This window comes from Sceloporus undulatus, chromosome 2, assembly GCF_019175285.1.
Source record: "Sceloporus undulatus isolate JIND9_A2432 ecotype Alabama chromosome 2, SceUnd_v1.1, whole genome shotgun sequence".
Classification (NCBI taxonomy): domain Eukaryota; kingdom Metazoa; phylum Chordata; class Lepidosauria; order Squamata; family Phrynosomatidae; genus Sceloporus; species Sceloporus undulatus.
In genome coordinates this window covers 187612267-187633666 of record NC_056523.1, presented here as the reverse complement: position 1 = coordinate 187633666, position 21400 = coordinate 187612267, and the positions used below count along the sequence as shown (strand labels likewise).

The window sequence follows — 21400 nt, the reverse complement described above, 5'->3', positions numbered from 1 at the left end:
CACCTATATGGATACAAAGTGTTTGCCTTCTCTCCTTCTTGGATTTAAACCCCACATATTTTTTTGGAAAGCTCAGAGCATAGAAATATTTTGAACCCCCAGATGTTCTTGATTGCAGTCCCAATAATAATAATAATAATAATAATAATAATAATAATAATAATAATAATAATTTGTTTTATTTATATACCGCTATTCCAAAGATCATAGCGGTGAACAGCAAGTAAGCTAATTAACAAGTAATTATCCCCATCCATTACAGACAAAAGCATGGAACCATAGGAATTATAGCCCAAAACATATGAAGGGCTAACAACCAATCCCCTGGCCCTGTTCCTAGGAATTCAGAGTCATTTTCTCCCTAGATTTTTTTCTCTTTATATAGTTTTATCTTTTTAAAATATGTTTTATTATTTTAATAACTATCTGTTTTAATACCGTAATACTTCAATTCCTTTTTAATGTACTTTTTAAAAAATGTTTTTAATTGTACTCTTTTTAATGCTGTGAAGCTGCTCTGAGTCCCAATCCTGGCTAAAGAGTGGGATACAAATAAATATAATAAACAAACAAACAAACAAACAAATAAATGACCATTCCCTGGGGGTTTCTCAGTTTACACAATGACAGCACTGTGCTTCCACTTTTAACTACTGTTGCTGCATCTTATTTATTCCTGGAGTTTGTAGTTTGTGGTAGCACTAGAGGAGTTGTGCTACAAATCTCAAGATTCCATGGGATAGACCCATGGTTGTTAAAGTGGAATCATAGTGCTGTAACTGTGTGTTGGGAAAAGGTCTCTTATGATCTTCAAAATCCTAGAATAGCAGTCCATTTTGTGGTGTAAGAACACAAAGGAGAGGACTCCTGCCTCCTCTTCCCCTTCTTTGTACAACCAGTAGGGTCTCCAACATGGACAACAGCCACAAAGTGGACACCTTACTGAAATGTCCCAGCAGAACAGAGGCAGCTCCTGACGCACATGAGAGGTGTGGGATGTCTGCCTTCAATTGTTCCTTTTGGCTCTTGAACCTGAGAGACAGCTACACAGCTGCATAGGTGACAAGATTTCTTCTCTAGCTTTGGGCTGGTCACTCGTTTGTGGCACAGGAAGATGGATCGAGCATGATCAGCTCCTTGGCATGAGGTAGCAGTTGCTTTCCACTCAAGGTCACCACAGCCGGAGCTTGGAAGGAAACCTGCTACTCCCTCAGCTGCCGTTTGGAGCCAGAGCTGGGCTCACTCTGCCTCTCTTCCCCCAGCAGTCACCTTGACCTGCAGCATGCTGAGACCAGGCACAGAAACAAGAGAAAAGGCTGGGCAGTGGCAGAAGCTCCACTTCCACTTGCCCTGGGCCAGGAGTACCCACAAAAGCAGCATCCATGCCAGCAGCCTGTCCCTCTTCCCAGAGGGAAGCTGCCTCTTCTTATTCACTCACCACAGCCACATGTTCCTAGGAGAAAGTGCTACTTCTCCTCAACCCCTTTCCCTCTATCTGAATGTTGCTATACAGGCACCCTGAGAGGGCTCTCTTGTCAACAGTAGTGGCTACTTGCTCTGGTCCTTCCCCACCCCTGTTCCTCCTGTCCTTCCCTTTGCCATCTTTCCCATCTTCTGGATCCACAGGTGAATCCCATCACCCCCAGACAACAATGGGAGTTGTATGATGTATGTGAGTTGTGCGATGTGGATAGGAATTACAGCATACAATCACCTGTGGTATTCACGTTTGAGAAAAGACTTCTAGAGAAACCCTAAGACAGTCATGACTGGTCTTTGGAAGCTGCAGGATGTGTAAAAATACACTCCACACTGGCCACCATCTCCAGCTGTTCTTTAGTTCCAGCTTCCGGCACTACTGGTTCCTGGGCAGCTCCCTCAGAACAGTTTCTTCTCTTGAGTCCACATGTACTTTGTTGTGTGCCTCGTCATTTTTGACTTATGGTGACCCTAAGACTAACCTATCATATGGTTTTCTTGGCAGGTTTCTTCAGAGGCCACTGTCCTCCTCTAAGGCTGAGTGTGTGTGACTTGCCCAAGGTCACCCAGTAGGTTTTTAGCTAGATCTGGGAATTGAACCCTGATCTCCAGAGTCATAGTCCAATGCTATACACCACGCTGCCTATTTTACAGTTCCCAAACTTTACAGTAAAATAAAATAAAATCTAGCAGCTTTGGATACATTATTTCTGAGCATATCCTTTTACCCTCAAGGACCAGCATTGATAACAACGTATTACTAGTGTTATTTTTTGAAAAGGAGATTTAAGGTAATGGGCTCATGAACACATATAGAACAACTTGCCTGTCTTTTGTCAGGGATTTTGTGCTCTAAAGGTGCCTGATCTCATCTGATCTTGGAAGCTAAGCAGAATCAACCGTTGTTAGTACTTGGATGGGAGACCACCAATGAATACTAAGTTCTGTAGGCTATATTTGCAGAGGAAGGAACTGGCATAACTACCTCTGGATACTCCTTGCCTAAGAAAATCCTATCAAATTCATAATGTTGCCATAAGTTGATAGGCACCCTAAAGGTCCACGTGTACGCAAACACACCCGTTTCTAGAGTTGCCGGTAAGGGAGTGCTCAAGATAAGATGGTGGGTAGTCATGCAACTGAGCAGGCATTTTTCAGGCATTTCTTTACTCAGATTGGTACCCCTGCATAAGCACCGCACCCTACTCTACTCCTCAGAAGGCACTCTGCAATGTGCTGCCTTGCCACCTCTACATCAAGGGCTGGAACACCCCCTGGTGACACCCTGCAGCCACTGTTATGAAGGTGCACTCTTTTAACATGCAGTCTGGTTTTACATAATAGTGTAAGACACAAGTGTCTATGGCATGCTAACACATGTGCTCTGAGAATAAAAACCAACCTTGCCAATTTTAACTGTATGATTTCTGGAAGCCAGATAGGAAAAGAGTTAACAACATTACCTATTATCTCCCTAACCCCTGAAGTTTGACAGTATTTATTGTGCTGCGGGTGTGTGTGTGTGTTTTCCAGGTTTCTCTATGTAATTCCTACCTGCTCTAAGATTTCCCCATCAATAAACCAATCCTAGAAACTGTGTGGTCCTTCAGATATTACTGGACTGCAGCTTCCACCATCCCTTATTATTTGTCCATGTTGGCTAAAACTGATGGGAATTGCAGTCTACCAACACCTGAGGGCTCACATTTTCCCCAGCCCTGACCCTTACCCACTTTCTTCAGTAGCTTATGCCACCATCTTTTAAAATAACCTCTAGGTTTCATCTGAACAAACTATTCAGTTGGTAGGTGTTGCTATTCAAATAGGGTTTGGCCCAAAAAGGTGTGTGTACCAGGAGAGGGGTGTCAACTTATTTTTCTTTTACCAGAATCCTATACCATCTGAATTATGAACGGGAAAGCGCTGGTCTTCCAGACATTTTGGATTGCACTTCCCAGAAGCCCCAATCATGCATAGCCAGTGGTAAAAACTCTGGGAGGAGTTTTTGCCCCAAACATCTTTAGGGTCAAAACTTTCCCTACCCATGACATAAATAGCAAGTTTCAATTTGGTAACAGAAATTCAGTGCTGTTTTTATTTTTCTTAGCTCTGTGATTCTCCCGGAAGTAGACAACTCTTCTCACTCATCTTTCTCACCCTCCTGTGCTCCATCTGACTCACTTTCACCACCAAAAGGCCCATTTTCTCCAGGCTCAACCCACAAACCTTCTGTAAGTGCATGTTTTTGGTGAGCTGTTCCTCCAGCATGTTTTGTAGCTTCTTGTTCATCTCACGGAGGTTCTCATCTCCCGGCTTCACCAGGTCCCGCAAGACGCTGCTCAGGCTGCTCCGGTCAACCTGCCCGTGGGCTCCTGACACATCTGTCCCAAAGAAGGGGTGGGAAAGAAAAGGAGAGGTTGAGAGTGTATGACAGTCAGTCACAGAGACAAAACTTGAGATTTCAAGGGAGTCTCGGGCTAGTTTCAACTGAGTTAGCCAACCAATGCTGGACCATTTCAGAGGCAGAAAGGAGGGGGTGCATGATTGTCATTGTCCTTATGTGCCTTCAAGTCATTTCTAACCTATGGCAACCCTAAGGCAACCCTATCACTGGGTTTTCTTGGCAAGACTTGTTCAAAGGGGATTTGTCATTGCTTTTCTCTGAAGGTAAAGAAGTGTGACTTGTCCAGTTACTCAATGGGTTTCCATGCCTGAGTGGGAACTTGAACCTCAGCCTCCAGAGTTCTATTCCAGCACTCATGCTGCTACACAACTCTGTATGATCCTTTAATCAAAACAGTTCCCTCTACACAAAACCCAAGATATCTGAGAATTAAGCAAGTGTCTGTTGGCCTGACAGCATTCCCACTTCTATTCAAGGTGGTACAATGCAGACACATATTTGCCGCCACAGTGAATACAGTGAAATACAAGCCTCAGAAGGAGACTGTGCTCTGGTATGAACCATGCACCACATTAAGACCTTTAGACCATGTCTGCCTCAATATCCCATCCTCAGCAGAGAAGAGACTGGTAGTCACATACAGAACAAGGACACTGCACTTATGGCACCCCTCCCTAAGCAACCTTTAGAAAGTGTATAAACAAATGGTTTTATTTCCAAAGACCTTTGAAGGTAGGTAGGTGGATGGAGGACATCCTCTCCCAAGCTGCTGAACTAAATGGATTGTCTTTTGCTTTTACAGATGTTGGCTGTTTTTTTTTATCATTTTCGTATGGACTTGTTTATTGTGTATTCATATTGCAAGCTGTCCTAAGGGGCTCACTGATCATAAGGAAAAGTAGAAACGTGAGAAATGAAGAGCATATATATTTTTTAAAAAACCCTGAGGAATACTGTCATACCTCTTTCAGGTGGCCCTGTTCTCTGAATGATTCTAAGCAATCTCTGATCAGGCAGCAAACACAATGCTTTTCAGCTGATTAGATTTAACCATGAGACAACATGAAGAAGCCAGTTCAGAAGTATGGCATGAGATATGAATCTGAGTAAGCATTAGGGAGCAACCTGCATCGCAAATCTTTTCACTCTTATTCCCAAGCTACTGGAAAAAACGGCTAGTAGGGTATTTTGCAGAAGGAGCCATTATTGTTATAGTTAATTAGTATAATCCACAAAAGCTGGTGCTGTAATAAACTTGTTCATCTTTAAAGTGCCACAGGATTCTGTTGTTTCAGCTGCAACTGACTAAAACAATTCCCTTTGGGAAAAATGTTTTGTGGAGCACAGACATGCACACATACACATTCCTTTCCCCCTTTCAGCTCAGTCCTAGTGGGTGTTCCATTTCAATATGATAAATAAAACCCCAACACTTCATTGGCTCTGTTTCCTTACAAGATTGGCATTTCATATGTCCATTGCCCTCTAACCATTACTCACTGCTCTCCTTTCCAAAGCTTAGGATGGATCTAATTTCATCAGGAGGCTGACATAAATTTGGGGTCTTTCCCTGCAGGAAGGCTGAAAATCTGCTCAGCCATGAAATTAGCAAAACAGCAGGAAACAGATAACAGCAATAGCCCATCCTCCATCCCACTCTGAGAAATTGGCTTCGAAAAGGAAAGATCTGGAAAAAGAATTAAATGAGATTTTTAAAACTTCCACATTAGAAGGAAAAACCAAGAGGCCTCCCACAATTTCATGACCACTGTGAGCAAAGAAACAAATTCACACTGTGATTGCTGTTGAAGTGGATGCTACATGGCCCCATGACAGTATGACCTGTTGTTTGGACTGGGAGAAAGAAGCTGCCAATATGCATCAAATATCACCAGACCCAATGTTTAGTAAAGCAACCCATGGAATCCATTTTCAGCTGTGCTTGGAATGGAATAAGAGCTACATCTGAGCCTGTGCAGTGTTCCTCTTCAGCACTGATTAACCACAATAAGGCTCCACATTTTACACAGCTAGAAGAGGAAAACTTCAGATTAGCTGCAAAATTCAGGTAAGTCTGAACCTGTAGGGCAGGGATGGGCAAACGAAAGGACTGGGGCAAAACAGGGTTTTTTGTTTTGTTTTTCAGCCTTTGATCCTTCCAGGCTCTCTAGACCACCCTTCGTATAACCCACCCCAAAAGGGAGGACTGCCTCTCCTGGAAACCTCCAGAACAGCAACTGAAGTTTTAAATGTTGGGAATGTCTCTCCCGCGACACCCAGGCCTTGTTTAACATCAAAAAGTACTTGGCTTTCAAAAACAGAAGTATACCTCCAGTCAACTTGTAAGGAAGACTGATCCCAACTCCCCACCCTGCACTTTTTTGCATTTTGGCTGTCCATGTCATTTACCAGGAGGCCCGGGACAGAAAACTGGCTCCTGGAATCTGCTGCAGATGTTCCTCCTGCTCTAAGGCCCACTGGACAATGTTTGCCCTTCCCTTGACACTGGGCTGTGGTGGCTGGGACTAATAGGAGCTGCAGCCCAACAACACGTGGAAGATCAAAGGTTCCCCACCCCAGCCTCTCATCTAGAGTGTCCAAGTGGACAGCCAGCCTGCCCCCTCAAACCATGATCAGGATAACCAAAAGGAGACTTCAAGAAACCAAAATCCAAAGTGTTTCCCCAGACTCCACCCATGCTTTTCCAGCTTCCAGGTTGGCTTTAGTCTCCCTTCTTGATTTGGAGCCTCTGGCCCTGCTCTTTACCACCTCTTCCTCCCAAGTTCCTTCCACTGCATGAACCCTGGGTTGGCAGCACTGTCTGCACATTTTAATACTGGCTCTCCGTGCTGAAAAAAGTAGCAGTGAAAGGCTGAAACTGAGCAGTGGGATTCTCAGTTTCTGTCTTGCAGAAGGCTGGGGGTGAGGCAGAGCAAAGCATCCCCTGCCCTCCCTCTTACTGCTGTCGGTTGCGTTTCGCTCTCTTGATCCCCCAGACTGATGTTGGGCTAAAGCATCCCTGACACACTGATCGATTCCACCTGCTCTCCTTGCTCCCAAACTTCAGCCCTCATCAGCCCAGCTGTCTCTCAAGACAGAAATCCTTCCTGCCCTTCAGCTGCACCAGTGAGCACCAGCCCATTTAACAGATACACACACAAACACACGTTCACTGGCTGACCAATGGACTCAAAAGAACTGAAGCTCTCCCCAGCTCTCCCCAGTGCCATCACATAGGCTAGACTACATCTTATGCCAGGGATGGGAAACCACTGGCCCTTCAGAGACTTTGGACTACAACTCCCAGAATCCCTTACCAATGGCCAAACTGGCTGGATCTTGTTGCTGTTTGCCTTCAAATCATTTCTGATTTATGGGGACCCTAAGGCAAACCTTTCAGGGTTTTCTTGGACTGAAGTTATGTGGCTTGTCCAAAATCACCCAGTGGGTTTCCATGGCTGAGAGGGGAACTGAACCCTGGTCTCTGGGGTCATAGTCCTGTGTTCAAAACACTAGCTAGAGCTACTTTTTCATTATCATCAACACAAGTTCCAACCCCTGTAATGTGTATCCATGTTCCTTCAAGTATCCTATCAACCTATGGTGACCCCTTCAAGTTCATAGCGGTCTTATGTGAGGAAGGCTCAGAGGTGGTCTGCCATTGTCTTACTCTGAAATATAGCCTACAGCATCTGGGATTCTTTGTTGGTCCCCCATGAAGTACTAACCAGGCCTGACCCAGCTTTACATCCAAGATCAGATATGATCTGGTGCCTTAACAGTTGGACTGAATATATATAGTCTAACATGAACATTCTCCACCATAAGATGCTGAATTCATCCATTCTGACATCACTTTTTTATTCCTCCTCTTTGTCCTGGGGCATTAGAACTCCACTTGATAATAAAATGCTACTTCATCATCCACAACTTTTTTGATTATAACAAATATTGTCTTATCAGCTTGAAACTATCTTGACAGCTATAAAACCCAGAAATGTGGTTTTACCTCGTAGAAAATGGAAAGCAGATTTCTCATAATATTGAATATGGAACCCAGTAACACAGCATGGATTTTTTAAAATTACAATTCTCAGAATCCCACCAGCCAGCATCACTAGTAATCATGCTGGCTGTGGGAGTCTGGTAACTGTAGTCCAAAAATAAAATAACTCTTATGAGCCATACCCAGTAAGCATTTGTACAACATGATCGTATATAATTGGGAGGAACATACTCAGCTCAGCCTGTTGAATGAAAAGGGAGGAAAATATCCATGATTTTCACCACCCTTATTTGGAATTATGATGGAATTGTTAAAAGGGCATGTCTTTCACATTCAGTTGAGTAAAACTTTGAAGTTTGTACCATTATCTAATGGGTTTTCAGAGGCATAAGAGTGCTGGTCCTGTTGCCTGATGAAAGGCTCTGTAACTTCAAGAGGAAAGCAAAGACTTGTTCTCTGCTGCCCCTGAGAGTACAAAACTAAATCTAAGGGACCTAATTACAGAGTAGTAAATTTTGGCTGATGATTAGGAGAAATATTCAGAATAAGACCAGCTTGACAATGGACCTAGTTGCTTAAAAGAGAGGGTTGGCCTCTTGCTTTCTCTTTCCTCCTGCCCAGGTCGTAAAAAGCAGAAGCTGGTCACCCATGGATTGGAGATGCTTGAGCTCTGAATTTCCTGTGCCAGGCAGAAGGTTATATGATATGGCCCAGAAGACCTCCAATTAAAAATTCAAGGATGGAGAACTTCATTCAGCCTAACAGCCACATTCAATTTTGGACAAGTTGCAGGGAAGAAACAAAGGCAAAAGGTTGTGACCTCAAATCCCAGCATATTTTTGGGCCTGAACAGACAGACCAAAATAAAGCTGCTTTGGGTCACTTTGGAAGTATGCTGTTTAAATGATGCATACGTTCTAAGAGGCCAGAAGCTGTGCCAAAGCCATGCTTGAGTCCTAAAGACTGGAGCGCAGCTTTGGCGCAGCTTCTGGCCTCTTAGGACGCATGCATCATTTAAACAGCATACCTCCAAAGTGATCCAAAGCAGCTTTATTTTGACCTGTCTGTTCAGGCCCTTAAAGCTTACAATCCACAGGACTCCATAGGAGGCAGCCATTACCATTAAAGTGGAATCACAATGAAATAACTGTGTAGAGTGAAAGACCCCTAAGCCATAGGAAAGGCATTTCAACCTTTTGGAATGGGAGGGGGGGAGGACTGCAGAAAAATTGAGGATTGGTGGCAGGACCACCTGGAGAAAACCAGAGAGATGGCTGGGGATCCCAGGACCACGTTCCTAATTTCTAAGCTCTTCATTGTCTCCCATCACACTCAGTGCTGTATTTCACTATTTCTGATGAAAAGCATTGTCCTGGAGACCTCCAAGCTCTCCTCAATGAACTGGATACTACCCCCAAAGGCCACATTCTCTAGAACCATCCCCAGCCACTCTCTGCAATGAATAGCCTAAAATGTTCTCCCATTCAGCTGGCCAGCACTGGGCCTCTCCCTTTCCTTTTCCTTGGCTTGATGCTCATGTCTTCTCCACATGCTGCCACTGCAAGTTTGGACACTTATCTTAAAAGAGCAGATGGGAGACTTCCTCAACCGAAATCTGAATCCTTGCAGTGCACTGTCTGTGTATTTAGGCTGAAACACATACTCTACCATTTGAAAGCATAGGTATCAGGAAGGATTCAGGCCTGATACACAGTTGCACATGACAGGTGTTGTTGCAGCACTTGTGCACACAATCAGGAGACTTTTTCTAAATTTTAAAAGAAAGGCTCTCAGGATGATGTTTTAAAACTTGACACTTCTTGGGTATGCTTATCCTCAACAGCCGATATGTAAGTTTTGCTGTGGGATGATAAAGCTACACACACAGAGGTCTGTGGTGGTTCTGTTACCACATCTCCCTTTCAGATCATGTGTGGACAGACACAAGACATTTATGAACTTATGAAGCCCCTGACTCTCCACCATGTCCTAGAAATTCACAAACTCATTCTATCTTAGGGAAAAAAGTCTAGAACAAGGATGGGAATTATGCTGCCCTGTTGGACTGCAAGTCAAATCTGTTATAGCCAGCAAAATAGTGACAAATTCTGGGAAATGCAGTCTAACAACATCTGGACCCACATGATTCTCAGCTCTGATAGAGAGACTAGGACACTCTTAGTGCCATCACCTAGACTTCTCCTTCCCTCCCTGATCTAGGCATTGCATATCAAACTTTGTGCTTCCTTCCCAGCCCTGCACCAAAAAGAAGTAATTAAGTCTAGGTCACTTAAGGAAAACTATGGAAACAGCCATAGACTAAGTAAACCGAGTTCCAATTGCAACACTGGGAAAAGTAGAATTCATTTTTTAAAAAGCACACCCCTCACTGTCTCTGAGTACTCTTAGGGCAGTCAGGTCAAGTAGTTACAGCAGAGGGCCAGCAGCTACTCCTGAATTCAGTTACAAAGATCTGGAGGACAAAACAGACAGAGAATGACAGGCAAAGGCACAAGGAAGCAGCACAAGATGCAGGAGGAGGAGGAGGTTTGTATTTTTAGCGTTCATGAAATATTCACTGGCTGGGCTGTGTGTTGCCAAGCTGAGGCGAAGGCGACCCTGCACAAGCTATTTATAACTAGCTCCTGTTCCCTGCCCGCGGCACGGTTCTGCGTGGAAGTATGGAAAACTTATCCACAACTACTCCAGAGGATCCTTCCCTTGCTGCCCCCTAATACTCAACTGTTAACCCTTTGCACACAAAAGCTCTTTCCACCAGGCTTTTTAGGAGTGCTATAAACATGCCTCCCACTCTGTACTTCTATTAAAGGGTTTTGTTTTCTCTGCAATTTCCATCAAACAAAAGCACACCAACCAGATCACAAATGGGTTAAGAGTGGTGAAGATCCACTGGGAGCAGGAGAACAATTACAGGCGAGGTGTGGGGCAAGAGGGAGGGAAGTTAAAAGAGAGACCCAAGCCAGGGTAAAGAAAAGCAGCACATGAGAGACAAGAACTAGCTGCTTCGCGTCACACAGTGCAGAGATGGATGGTGAAGGGTGGGGTGGGATTGGGGACAGACTGCAGAGAGAATGCCTGGCAGGAACATCAGGAAAACAGCCTGATGGGTGGGATGGAGAGTCTTCTCCCTCTGGCCTGGTGTCCCAGCTTCTTGCTCCGATTGACTTGCCAAATGATTTGCTGAGCCTGACATTTTTTCATGCCAAGAGCAAAAAAGTTGACCGCTACCTGTACTTCCAACCTTTTGTAAATTCCAGAGACAAGCATCCCTGTGTGAAACAACACCCTGCTCCTTCAACCAAAATGGTACAGAAATGTGGCAATTTCACCCCATCCCTTAAAAAGGGAGGACTACAGATCTCTGATCAACTCATTACTCCACTTTCCTTCTCTATCTCTTCTACCTTTGCTGAGCAGGAAACCAGTGCCTGCAGAAAAGCCATTATTTTAAGATTTGGGGCTTAGAATCTCCCTGCTTCTTTCATAACAAAGCTGGAAGCCCTACAGCTGCTAATCATGAATGGTTCTCTTTTCTTCTGCACCCCAAAAGCTGCAGAATTCCTGTTTCTCTAACAGAAGGTATTAAACCTCAGGAATTGCAGTTTGGGGTTGGACCCATGCCTGTAAGAGCACTTTCCCCCAATGTTACAGTTGTGGTTGTGTACAGGCCAACCTTCTGCAAAGGCACTACACAAGCATGGAATTTGGTATTAGATGAAGATATTGGTAAATTGAGATTCTCAGCCTTCCCTTTTTCTCATCCTAAAAAATAGAATCAACTTTCTAGTCCTTAAGTTTGTAAAGCCAATTATTTGTGCCAAGCTAGGTTGAGTTTTGGAGGGAAGGGCTGAAGAGGCTCTTCACCATACAGAAATTGAGATTTTGCTTTCCTATGTGATTCCTGGTTTCTCCCCCATGTGAGCAAAAAACCAATCCAAAACAAACAAACAAAACCCATGCAAATAAGTATAGGCATTTCTGCTTCTATTAGTTCAATTTATGCAGGTTGCAGAACTGTGCTTCTCCTGGGGAATTTTAATTTCCCTTCTGAGAAAGCATAGTGTACACAGAGTCCTGCTTAAGAGTAACTGCAAAAAGCAAGAATCAGTTGAAGACCCTCCCCGCATGCCCAAGACTCAACCAATGAGATATTCTGTATGTCTTGGAATGAATGCTTCAAACTGTATGAACACACATAAGGCCATGCTGGGGAGGGGGCACAGCGACTGTGAGCAAGGAATAAGAAGACCAATGCATCAAAACCTGCTGAGAATATGAAGCCTGTTTTCTTTCTGTTTGGAAGAAGGGAGGGGCTCCAATTCTTCACCATGTCAGCCTTCTTACAGATCAAGGGTGTTTTCATGCACAAGGTTTAATGCTTCAAACAGGTTCCTAATGAAAATGCAAAGTCTACATTCACTTGGACACTGATGTTGCATAAGCAGTGCCTCTCCTACACTGTCTCTTTCTGCCCATGGAAAGAGGTCGTAGCCTGCATCTTCACAATTTACCCCACCTCTGCCACAAGGGAAAAGGAAATGGCCCCAGTCCAAAGGCGGTTAAGTGCCACGGACTAAAATTCAGTGATTTGGAATAGAACACAAAACAAGAATTACTTAAATACTAGTACTTGATTGGTAAAACTGAGAATGGAAATTTTCCTTTTTTGGACCATAGCTGGTTGGGGGATTCTGAAAGTTGTTGGCTGTGGCTGTTTTTTAAGTAAGATTTCCACTCTCTGCTGGTTTGAGATCAGTTCTGTTTAGCACTGAGCAGAAGCCACTTATTTGAGACCTTGTTTCCATGTATGATAGTCAAGTGTGATGGATAAAATCCCTCTTGTACTTTAACATTGAGTACAGTTTCATACCCAGACAACATTAAGACGTCTCATTCAAATAATGTTATTCAATAAGAGAGATAAATGAAAGAGAATGAGTGGGTAGCCCAATATGTGCACATATTTTTAAATAAAAATATTTTCTTTTTTCTTTTATCCATATAGAACTCAAGAGTTATGATCAGAGATTCCCAAGGAGTCTCCCACCTTCCTGACTATCTCCTGACCAGTTTAGCTTTACCATGTGCCTTCACACCATTTTGCTGGACTGATGGCTGATGGTTTGGGACAGAGCTAATGAAGCCCATGACTACTGAAAGTCCCAAATAGCCTCTACTCTCAAAGCTTTCAGCAGAAACCTTTGCTTTTCAAGCTTAACTTTACACCATAATGTCTACAAGCTTTAAAAATAAAAACAAAAATGGTGGCTGTAATTCAGAGAACCATATTCCACACAGGTAGCAAGGCCTTCTCCTTTGCTTGACAGGCAGTTTCCTATCACAAAATACTTTTTCAACTAGGGAAAGTTTTTCTAAAAGCCTTTTGTAATTTCACAAAAGCATGGGCACTATCTGCAGAAGTGAAGGGCTAAACAGACATACAGAGGGATAGAGGGAGGGAGGGAGGGAGGGAGGGAGATGGTACTGTATATTTGGATCTCCCTGTGCCAGGAAAAAAAACACCAATTCTTAGGGATATTCAAATGCTTTTGGATACCAAACCAGAGCCAAACAAGCAGGACAATGGCTAGCTGGAAGGACAAACGAAGGAAGACAGCCAAAGAGGCAAGGTCTGGAATGGCTGTGCCTGAACACGGGCGTGTGCTTCCCTTTGTACTGCAGTGAGGTTGAGTAGAAACAGCCCCTTTCTCCGGCTTCTGTCTGAGCCCTGTGATGGGAGATGGTGCTAACAGGTTTTGACAGCAGGTCCCCATGGAGGCTGTCACGTCGGCTGCTGCAGGAGAAGGCCCTGTCATCCCACCCCCCCACCCCCGGCTTCACTGAAGACACAAAAAGGTCCCCTTCGCAAGCCAGGCCTGTCACGGAAGCAATGCGGGGGTGGGGAGCAAGGACGGTAGGTCCTGGGGCAGACAGAGCGGGAAGGAGATACTGCCACAACCTTCCTACACATACACACACACTAGGCCCAGCTCCACTGCTGTTTCTTTCTCAGCTTCAGAATCCACATGCCTTTCCTGTGGTTCAATATACAGTAACACCTTGAGAAGGAGAGGAGGTTATGAAAATGGTTATGTAGCATTGCCACTCCCCATTCTCAGATTGTCATGATTTTTCAGCTCAACTGAACTGTGCAATTTCTGAATAATTTATTTTCTAATTATTTGATCCCCACCCTTTTCCTTGTCTTCCTAGGTTTATGTAGAAATGATAATTGCTTAACAGGTGTGGGAGAGACTGAAGGCAACAGATTGATCCCATGGAATTAGTTTTCCTGTAGCAAGTCTGTGGGGAAGGCGCATGTGATTGGCCTTACCCATATGACTAGTCTTTACAAGCCACATAAATGCCAGGGGATGAACCTAAAGAAGCATTTCTCCCTATGGTGATACTTCAGTGTAATTTTTAAAGAGAACATCTGACTTGCACTCAGGGGAGTCAAATTTTTACTATCTTTCCCTTCATGTACAAGGGGAATGTGAAGAGTCTAGATCTCGGGAGATGCACTTCCTTTCCACAGGTTTCAGACTGTGTTAGCCACACACTTGCAAAAACTTCTTTGCAGTTGTGGTATTTGCTTTTCTTTAAAATTAAGAGACTGGACTAGCCAACTGGGTGTGCAATTCTTGATGATTATGCATTTTGATTCAGAATTGTATTTTTTAAAATGGCTTTATATTCCTAAATATATGTATATATTTCCAAGACAGCCCTCAGTCTCATTTAATTAAAATACAGTCTATAGATACTCACAAAGAATACTTTGGACCAACTGATGAAATCTCAGTGTGAGCAAAGGCAGAACTACACCTTGAACAACCAGGCACCACCTACTGGGAACAACCCCAAAGAAATGTGTGTGGTAAGAAGACTCCATTCTCAAATATCTCTTCAGCCAGAAATATGCCAGTATTCACAGAAACCCTGGGGTTCCCTGAAACAGTGGTTCTCAAGCTAGAATCTTCTAGTAGCTTTTGAATTAAACTCCCAGAAGCTGAGACAGCATGATGAATAACTGGAGATTCTGCAATCTGAAGTCTAAAACATCTGAAAGACCAGATGTTTAGAACCACTACTTACTCCATCCATCCATCCATCCATCCATCCATCCATTCATTAACCACCACCCCTTTCTAACAATATGGCACCCTAGAAAGCTACATCGTTTCAACAAATTTAACCCACTACCCTATGGGTTCAGAAAAAGAACTATTAGGTACCCTTGAGTGGCCTAATCAGACTGAAATTAAATGCACTAGCAGTGCTGTCTTTGCCTTCAGCCTTCTCTTCCTCCTTCTTTGTTCCTTACACTAAAGTCACAACTCCCCAAAGCCTGGCTTGGCCAAGCTAGTTCTCTTCTGAATGCCAGACTCCTCACCAATGCGGCTGTCCATCACATAGGTCTCAATGATGGCACTTTTCCGGCACAGGTCTTCAGCCATGGAAGCGCTGCTGACCTCCAGGTGCTTCACCTATCAAGGAAAGATAATATCATTCCTCATTCTTGGTCCATCTTACTCAGAGCCCAATGCAATCTCCCAAGTCTTGGGATCTACTATTTGTATTAAAGGTAAAGGTTTTCCCTTGACATGAATGTCTAGTTGTAGGGGGGCGGTGATCATCTCTGTTACTAAGCCAAAGAGCCAGCACTGTCTGAAGATGACTCCGGTGGTCATATGGCCAGCATGACTGCATGGAATGCTGTTAACTTCCCACTGAAGTAAAGGTTTTCTACCTGCACTTGCATTGGCATGCTTTCAAACTGCTAGGTTGGCAGAAGCTCGAACTAGTGATGGGAGCTCACCCCATCATATGGCATTTGGGCCTTGAACAGCCAACCTTCCAATCATCAGAATTGGCATCTTAACCACTAAACCACACATTCTATTTGTGTTAGTGTCTCTTAAAATGTGAGACAGGCCAGTCATGATCCCTTACTCCAGCCAGCCCTACCATAAGATAGAATGAAAACAACTGCTCGCCAGAAGCTGGCAGTGATAGCATCCCAGCTTTTCTTTCTGAAGGCTTTGCCTGATCTCTTGTGTTAATAGACCACCATCTGTCTTCGGTCCTCTAAACTAGTCCTGAAATGCAATGAAGGACTTCTGTCCTACTGTATCTGCAGTCTTCAATTGCAGATTCAACAGGCAATTCAACAGGGGTGGGGAGATGCCATCTTGTTCTTCATCCCCAGCACCAATGTTTTATGCTGACTCTGCCCAGAAGGCAGCTTTTTGGGTCTCATTTCCCTCCCTACATTATGAGTCTCGCTCTCAGGGCTCATCTCATAAGCTGGCTTTTGGACATATCCATCAAATTTCAGAATGAGCTCCTACATGGAGGTTTCTCCTGGGACTGGTTTCCTGGTTTTCCTAGGCCTGTTTGCAGCCAATGAAGTCAAGTGGTGGCAATACTTTCCCAATGTCAGAAGTCACCCCCCACCCCCCAGTGACTGGACTCCACTAAACCCTTGCCTGCCCTTCCAAAACCAGGTCTTGGAATTTTGATACCTTCTCCTCTAGTAACCACTTCTCCTGCTGAACCTCAGCCAGACGCTGGAACAGCTCAGAGATTTCTTCATCTGAGAGGTCCGCTGGACGTGGGGGTTGCGACTGGGACTGTGGACTGCCTGTGGTTGACTGAGGAAAAAATAACACAGAGGAGGAAATGATGACAGCTGGATAAGTCGTTTGCTCTATCTATAATCCTGTCTCCAAACAGCATTATGAGAGCATTCTGATTTTGCCTCCAAATAATCAAAATTTTCTTCTCCGCTTTTACAAGAAGGCATACTGGGTGAACGGTCAAACAATCATTTACACCAAGAGGTTTAGAAACAATACTTACATACCCATGGTTCTCTCTGTTTACCTAAGACATCTGAAAACAGATGTCTCTTTACACAGATATCTAAAGTTCAGGAGAAGTGGGCATGGGATTGTGTATTGGGGGGCAGTGATTTACAGTACACCTCCACAGAGACAAATCAACTCATAATACTGTACCAGGACAACTTTATGCAGCAGGCAGTCTCAGTTCCCCGAGAACCAACTGATAAATTCAGTACAAATGGATGGGCTCATGTGAGGCAAAGTACTCTCCAAGCTATATACTTTCATTTCAAATTTCAACATTTTGTTTGGGAAATATTACAAGTGCCCATATAAGCTTAAAATGACAACAATGCATCCTTATACCTGATAAAAACCAGTTTAATGTACTGAGTTGAGTATTAGATGCAAAGTAAGGACTGGGAACTGTCCAAGTCACAGCTTGCTACACTGAACATCTTGTCTGCTGCATTCTCACAAGTCTTATAAACCCTTGAAAAGGATTACAGCATGAAGAGCTAAGAGTTTTGTATTAGGTGGCTGTACCAGCTTTTATGAAGCTTTACTTTTAGCCAACTGACATATTTTAACAGAAGATTTGAAAGTGTTTTTATATATACGCTGACCATTGTAAGTTTCTGCAGGTTCTGTTCTTTGGTGAAATGCAGCCTACAAATATCACAAACTCTTTCTGTCACTATGCCCAATTTCCTTTAAAGGACCAATTTCTGTTTATTCTTTTGGTTTCATAGAAGCCAGTTCCCCCCTCCCCCAAAAAAAATACCTTAGGATATTGCTTCTTTCAGAGAAACCTCTGTCTTGCATGGGAAGGCCCACTCAGACTCAGGAAGTGAACCTCACCCATTCAATACCCCCAGCCTTCTTGGTTTCTACTGCCAAACCTCAGGTCAGCTTTTCTGCCTCAGGGCCTCCTCACCTTATTACTACCGGGTCCAGATCCCTCTTTCATGATTTCACGATAGCTGAAGGATGAGATGCTACTGCTGTCCCCTGTCTGTGCCCGGCTTGGTGAGCTGATATCTGCCAGGACAAGATCTTCTATCCCTGGAAGGAAGCAGGCATGTTAGAACACCAAGGAGGCCAAATGTCTGACTCTAGACATTTTATTGCAGCAAATGCAGCCCAAAATCAGCCCAAGTCAAGGAGCACAGGACCCATAGCCAGTCGAGTCATTTTGGTACACAGGGAAAGTCCCATAAATACCTCTACCCATCCTTGACAATATAAATAAATAAAGCTTAAATATCTTTTAAATAGCTATTTAACAACAACAACTACTACTACTTAAATAGCTCTCCTCCCATGACACCCAAAATTTGCTGCCTAAAGCAAAATGCCTCACAATATCTAATAGTATGGATGGTTCTGAACAAGGCCCAGATCAATTTGGGAGGTACATCCTTTCTCTAGACCTCCTGCCATACAATGTCCAGATGTGTTGTGGCTAGATTTAGTAAGTGAAGCCTTCATCTGTATACATGTAGGCTAAACAAGGGTGTGTGAATGTAGACACACATGTAAACCACAGCCCTGAACAATGCCAGGCGCTCAGCTGCTTCTCTTTGTGACTTGAGTGAAAAGTTCAACAAACGGTTTTGTGTGATCAGGACTGGTGTTGATCAATGGATGAAGTCTTGGGAAGATGAGGGGTGCAGAGCAATGTTTGGGAGTGGAGCTCACATGCACTCCCATATACCCACCTGAAATTTAGCCTCATGTGAGCAGGTGAATGCTTGCAAAGTACTTTACTGGGAGAAAAAAAAGGCTCTTTCTGTATGCTCAGAAACAGTTTCTTTACCAGCTAGACTGCATACACAAATAATACAACCCCACTTTCAAGTAATAAATGATAGAAGAACACACATGTTGGTATCTGCTTCTCAAACGGGTCTGCTTTGAAGGCAGATTACGGCCCCAACAAGCTCCACTCAGATTAAACACTGATTAGGGTCCCTTTGTTATTTCCTAGCTCTCAAAATAGCTGAATACAGTGGTACCCCGGGATACGAATTACCCAGCTTACGAATTTTTCGGGATACGAAAAAATCCCATAGGGATTTATTGTTTCGGCTTACGAAGGTTTTTTCGGGTTACGAAAAAACCCCGGCGCTGTTTTCAATGGAGCCGCGGCAGAGCCGCGGCTTTTTTTCCATTAGCGCCTATGGCAATTCGGGTTACGAAGGTTTTTCGGGTTACGAAATTAGCCGCGGAACGAATTAATTTCGTAACCCGAGGGAGCACTGTACAAAGAACTATCTGGTGGTTAGAATTGTTCCTTAGGGGTTCTGTCTGCTGGCAGATTCTACTTTTCTGCATGTTCAACACACAAGGAGAGCTTGAGGTGTGAAAAATGATGGCAGTAGCTGAGATAGACTATTTGTTCCTAGTAGAATTTACCTGTCCTCATGTGCCCAAGTTCCTATTCTGTGTGAATGCTCCAAGTCCGCATTCTGTCTTAAATCGATCCCTGTGCTCACATCTCCCCCCCCCCCCTAACTAACTCCTTTCCTCTGGAGCACCTAGCTCTCTCTGCAAATGCAGGAACCTCAAGAGGCCTACAGAAACCAGGCAGCAAAGATCTTGTTTACATAATCAGGAATGCGCAAGAGTCCTGGGCAGAGGGAAATGCTCCCGATCTATCAGCCAGGCTGCAGGATCCTACCCTTCCCCCAAGTTTTGGCTTCTCCTGCACAAGTTCCTCATACTCCCCCTAGTGGCCTTAACCATAGTTAAAGGCAAATCCTGGCTGAAATTAACCATAATTAAGGCCAGAAGAAGGAACACGATTAATCCATGCATGAGAAGGCAGAACCTGGGGAAGGGTGGGATCTTCCAGTCTCTTGTTGATCCCTAAGCTGTGGTTAGACTGGGTCTCTGCACTGCTGGTTAAAAAGAGGCCTCACTAGCAATACCTATGGTTAGGACTGGTGTGACAATCCACTCTTAAGTCAGGAGTTCATTAAAAGAGAAAGCTCAACATTATAATTGCAAAGGCTCAAGTTATTTATCGACATGAAAGTCTCCTGAGTCACCACCATAGAATGATAGCTTGGGTTGAATTCTCAGTTTTAAGCTTTGACATTATCTGTGCTTTCGCCTGAATGCTTCTGGTACAGTCAATGAGCCAGATTCATGATACTTCTTCCTGTCATGTTACCATATTTTATGCTGTTCTAGGTTCTGTCAGTAGAAGAGAACAATTTAAATAACAACAGCAACTTATTATTATAAGATTAACTATATTATTATTTGTTATTGTTAATACCTTCGAGTCAATCCCAACGCACAGCGACCCTGTGCATGAGACATCTCCAAAACTCCCTATGCTCCTCTGCTCTGCTTAGGTCCTGCAAATTCATATCCATGGCCTCCTTAATAAGAGACCATCCATCTAGCATGTGGCCTTCCTCTCTTTCTATTTCCCTCTATCTTTCCTAGCATTATTGTCCCTTTGAGTGAATCATGCCTTCTCATGATGTAGAGAAAGTATGACAACCTCAACTTATCTTTGCTTCTAGGGAAATTTGAAGTTTCATAGAATCATAGAGTTGGATGAGACCGCAAGGGCCATCCAGTCCAACCCCCTGCCATGCAGGAACTCTCAATCAAAGCATCCCTGACAGATGGCCATCCAGCCTCTGCTTAAAGAGCTCTTAGGAAGGAGCCTCCACTACACTCCAAGGGAATTTGTTCCAATGTCATGTCAGGGATGATGGGAGTTGTAGCTCTTCACCTCTGGCTCTAACTCACCACCTTGTTATGCAGCGGTGCTGACCAGCTTTGGTCAGTGGTTAATGCTTTTCTTCCAAAGCAGCAGAGTTTCAGAGAATAGGCTGAAGACCCTGACAAACTCTCCAAGCCTTCTCACTCTTCTTCCTCAGAAGTCTCCAAACTTCTCCAGGATCCTGCTGGCTCTTGTATCTTTAGTCAAGACACCAGACAACTCAGTAGTCTTATATAAAAGATCTACTTTATTCTACTATATACAAAAACTATATGCCCTCACAATCTCCAAAATACTCCAAAACTACTCCAACTACCCAATCTACTCCACAAAATACATAGGCAAACATAGCAATTATTATAGCCATTGTTAAACACCACCCACTTAGTCAGTTTCCACCCAGTGGGCGTGTACATTCATTTGATTGGTTCACATAGTTCAACCCATACTTAACAATTTCATCATTTCACCTTGTACACTTAATGATTCTCAGGTGTTTTCAATTGTACACTCTATAATTCTGTCCTTGGCATTCAAGTCTTCTAAATTACATTAGCTTTTTCACCTGTGTGGCTTCTTAATTGCTTTTGCTTAGTCACTGTGACTTTCACATACATGTTTTATTTCTTTGATTGTATGTCCCATGTTGCTTTTTCCTTAACATGTCAAACAGCTCTTACTGTCAGGAAGTTCCTCCTAATGTTGAGGTGAAATCCCCTTTCCTGCAGCTTGCATCCATTCTTCCGGATCCTGTTCTCTGGAGCAGCGGAAAAAAGCTTGCTGCCTCCTCAATGTGACATCCCTTCAAATATTTAAACACGGCTATCATATCACCTCTTAATCTTCTCTTCTCCAGGCTAAACATCCCCAGCTCCCTAAGTCGTTCCTCATAGGGC

At 43.7% G+C, this 21400-nt stretch overlaps 1 protein-coding gene across 2 annotated transcripts in view; it reads right to left on the bottom strand.

Moving 5' to 3' along the window:
- The window catches only part of GRIPAP1 (GRIP1 associated protein 1), a 66472-nt gene that overhangs the window by 2817 nt on the left and 42255 nt on the right, over positions 1-21400 (bottom strand). For both annotated transcript variants that reach the window (XM_042447970.1, XM_042447971.1), the window contains 4 exons: positions 17697-17824; positions 16439-16567; positions 15307-15400; positions 3706-3860 (listed from right to left, as the gene is read on the bottom strand). In XM_042447970.1, the coding sequence (XP_042303904.1) occupies positions 3706-3860; positions 15307-15400; positions 16439-16567; positions 17697-17824 (506 nt within the window). The remainder of the gene's footprint in view (positions 1-3705; positions 3861-15306; positions 15401-16438; positions 16568-17696; positions 17825-21400) is intronic.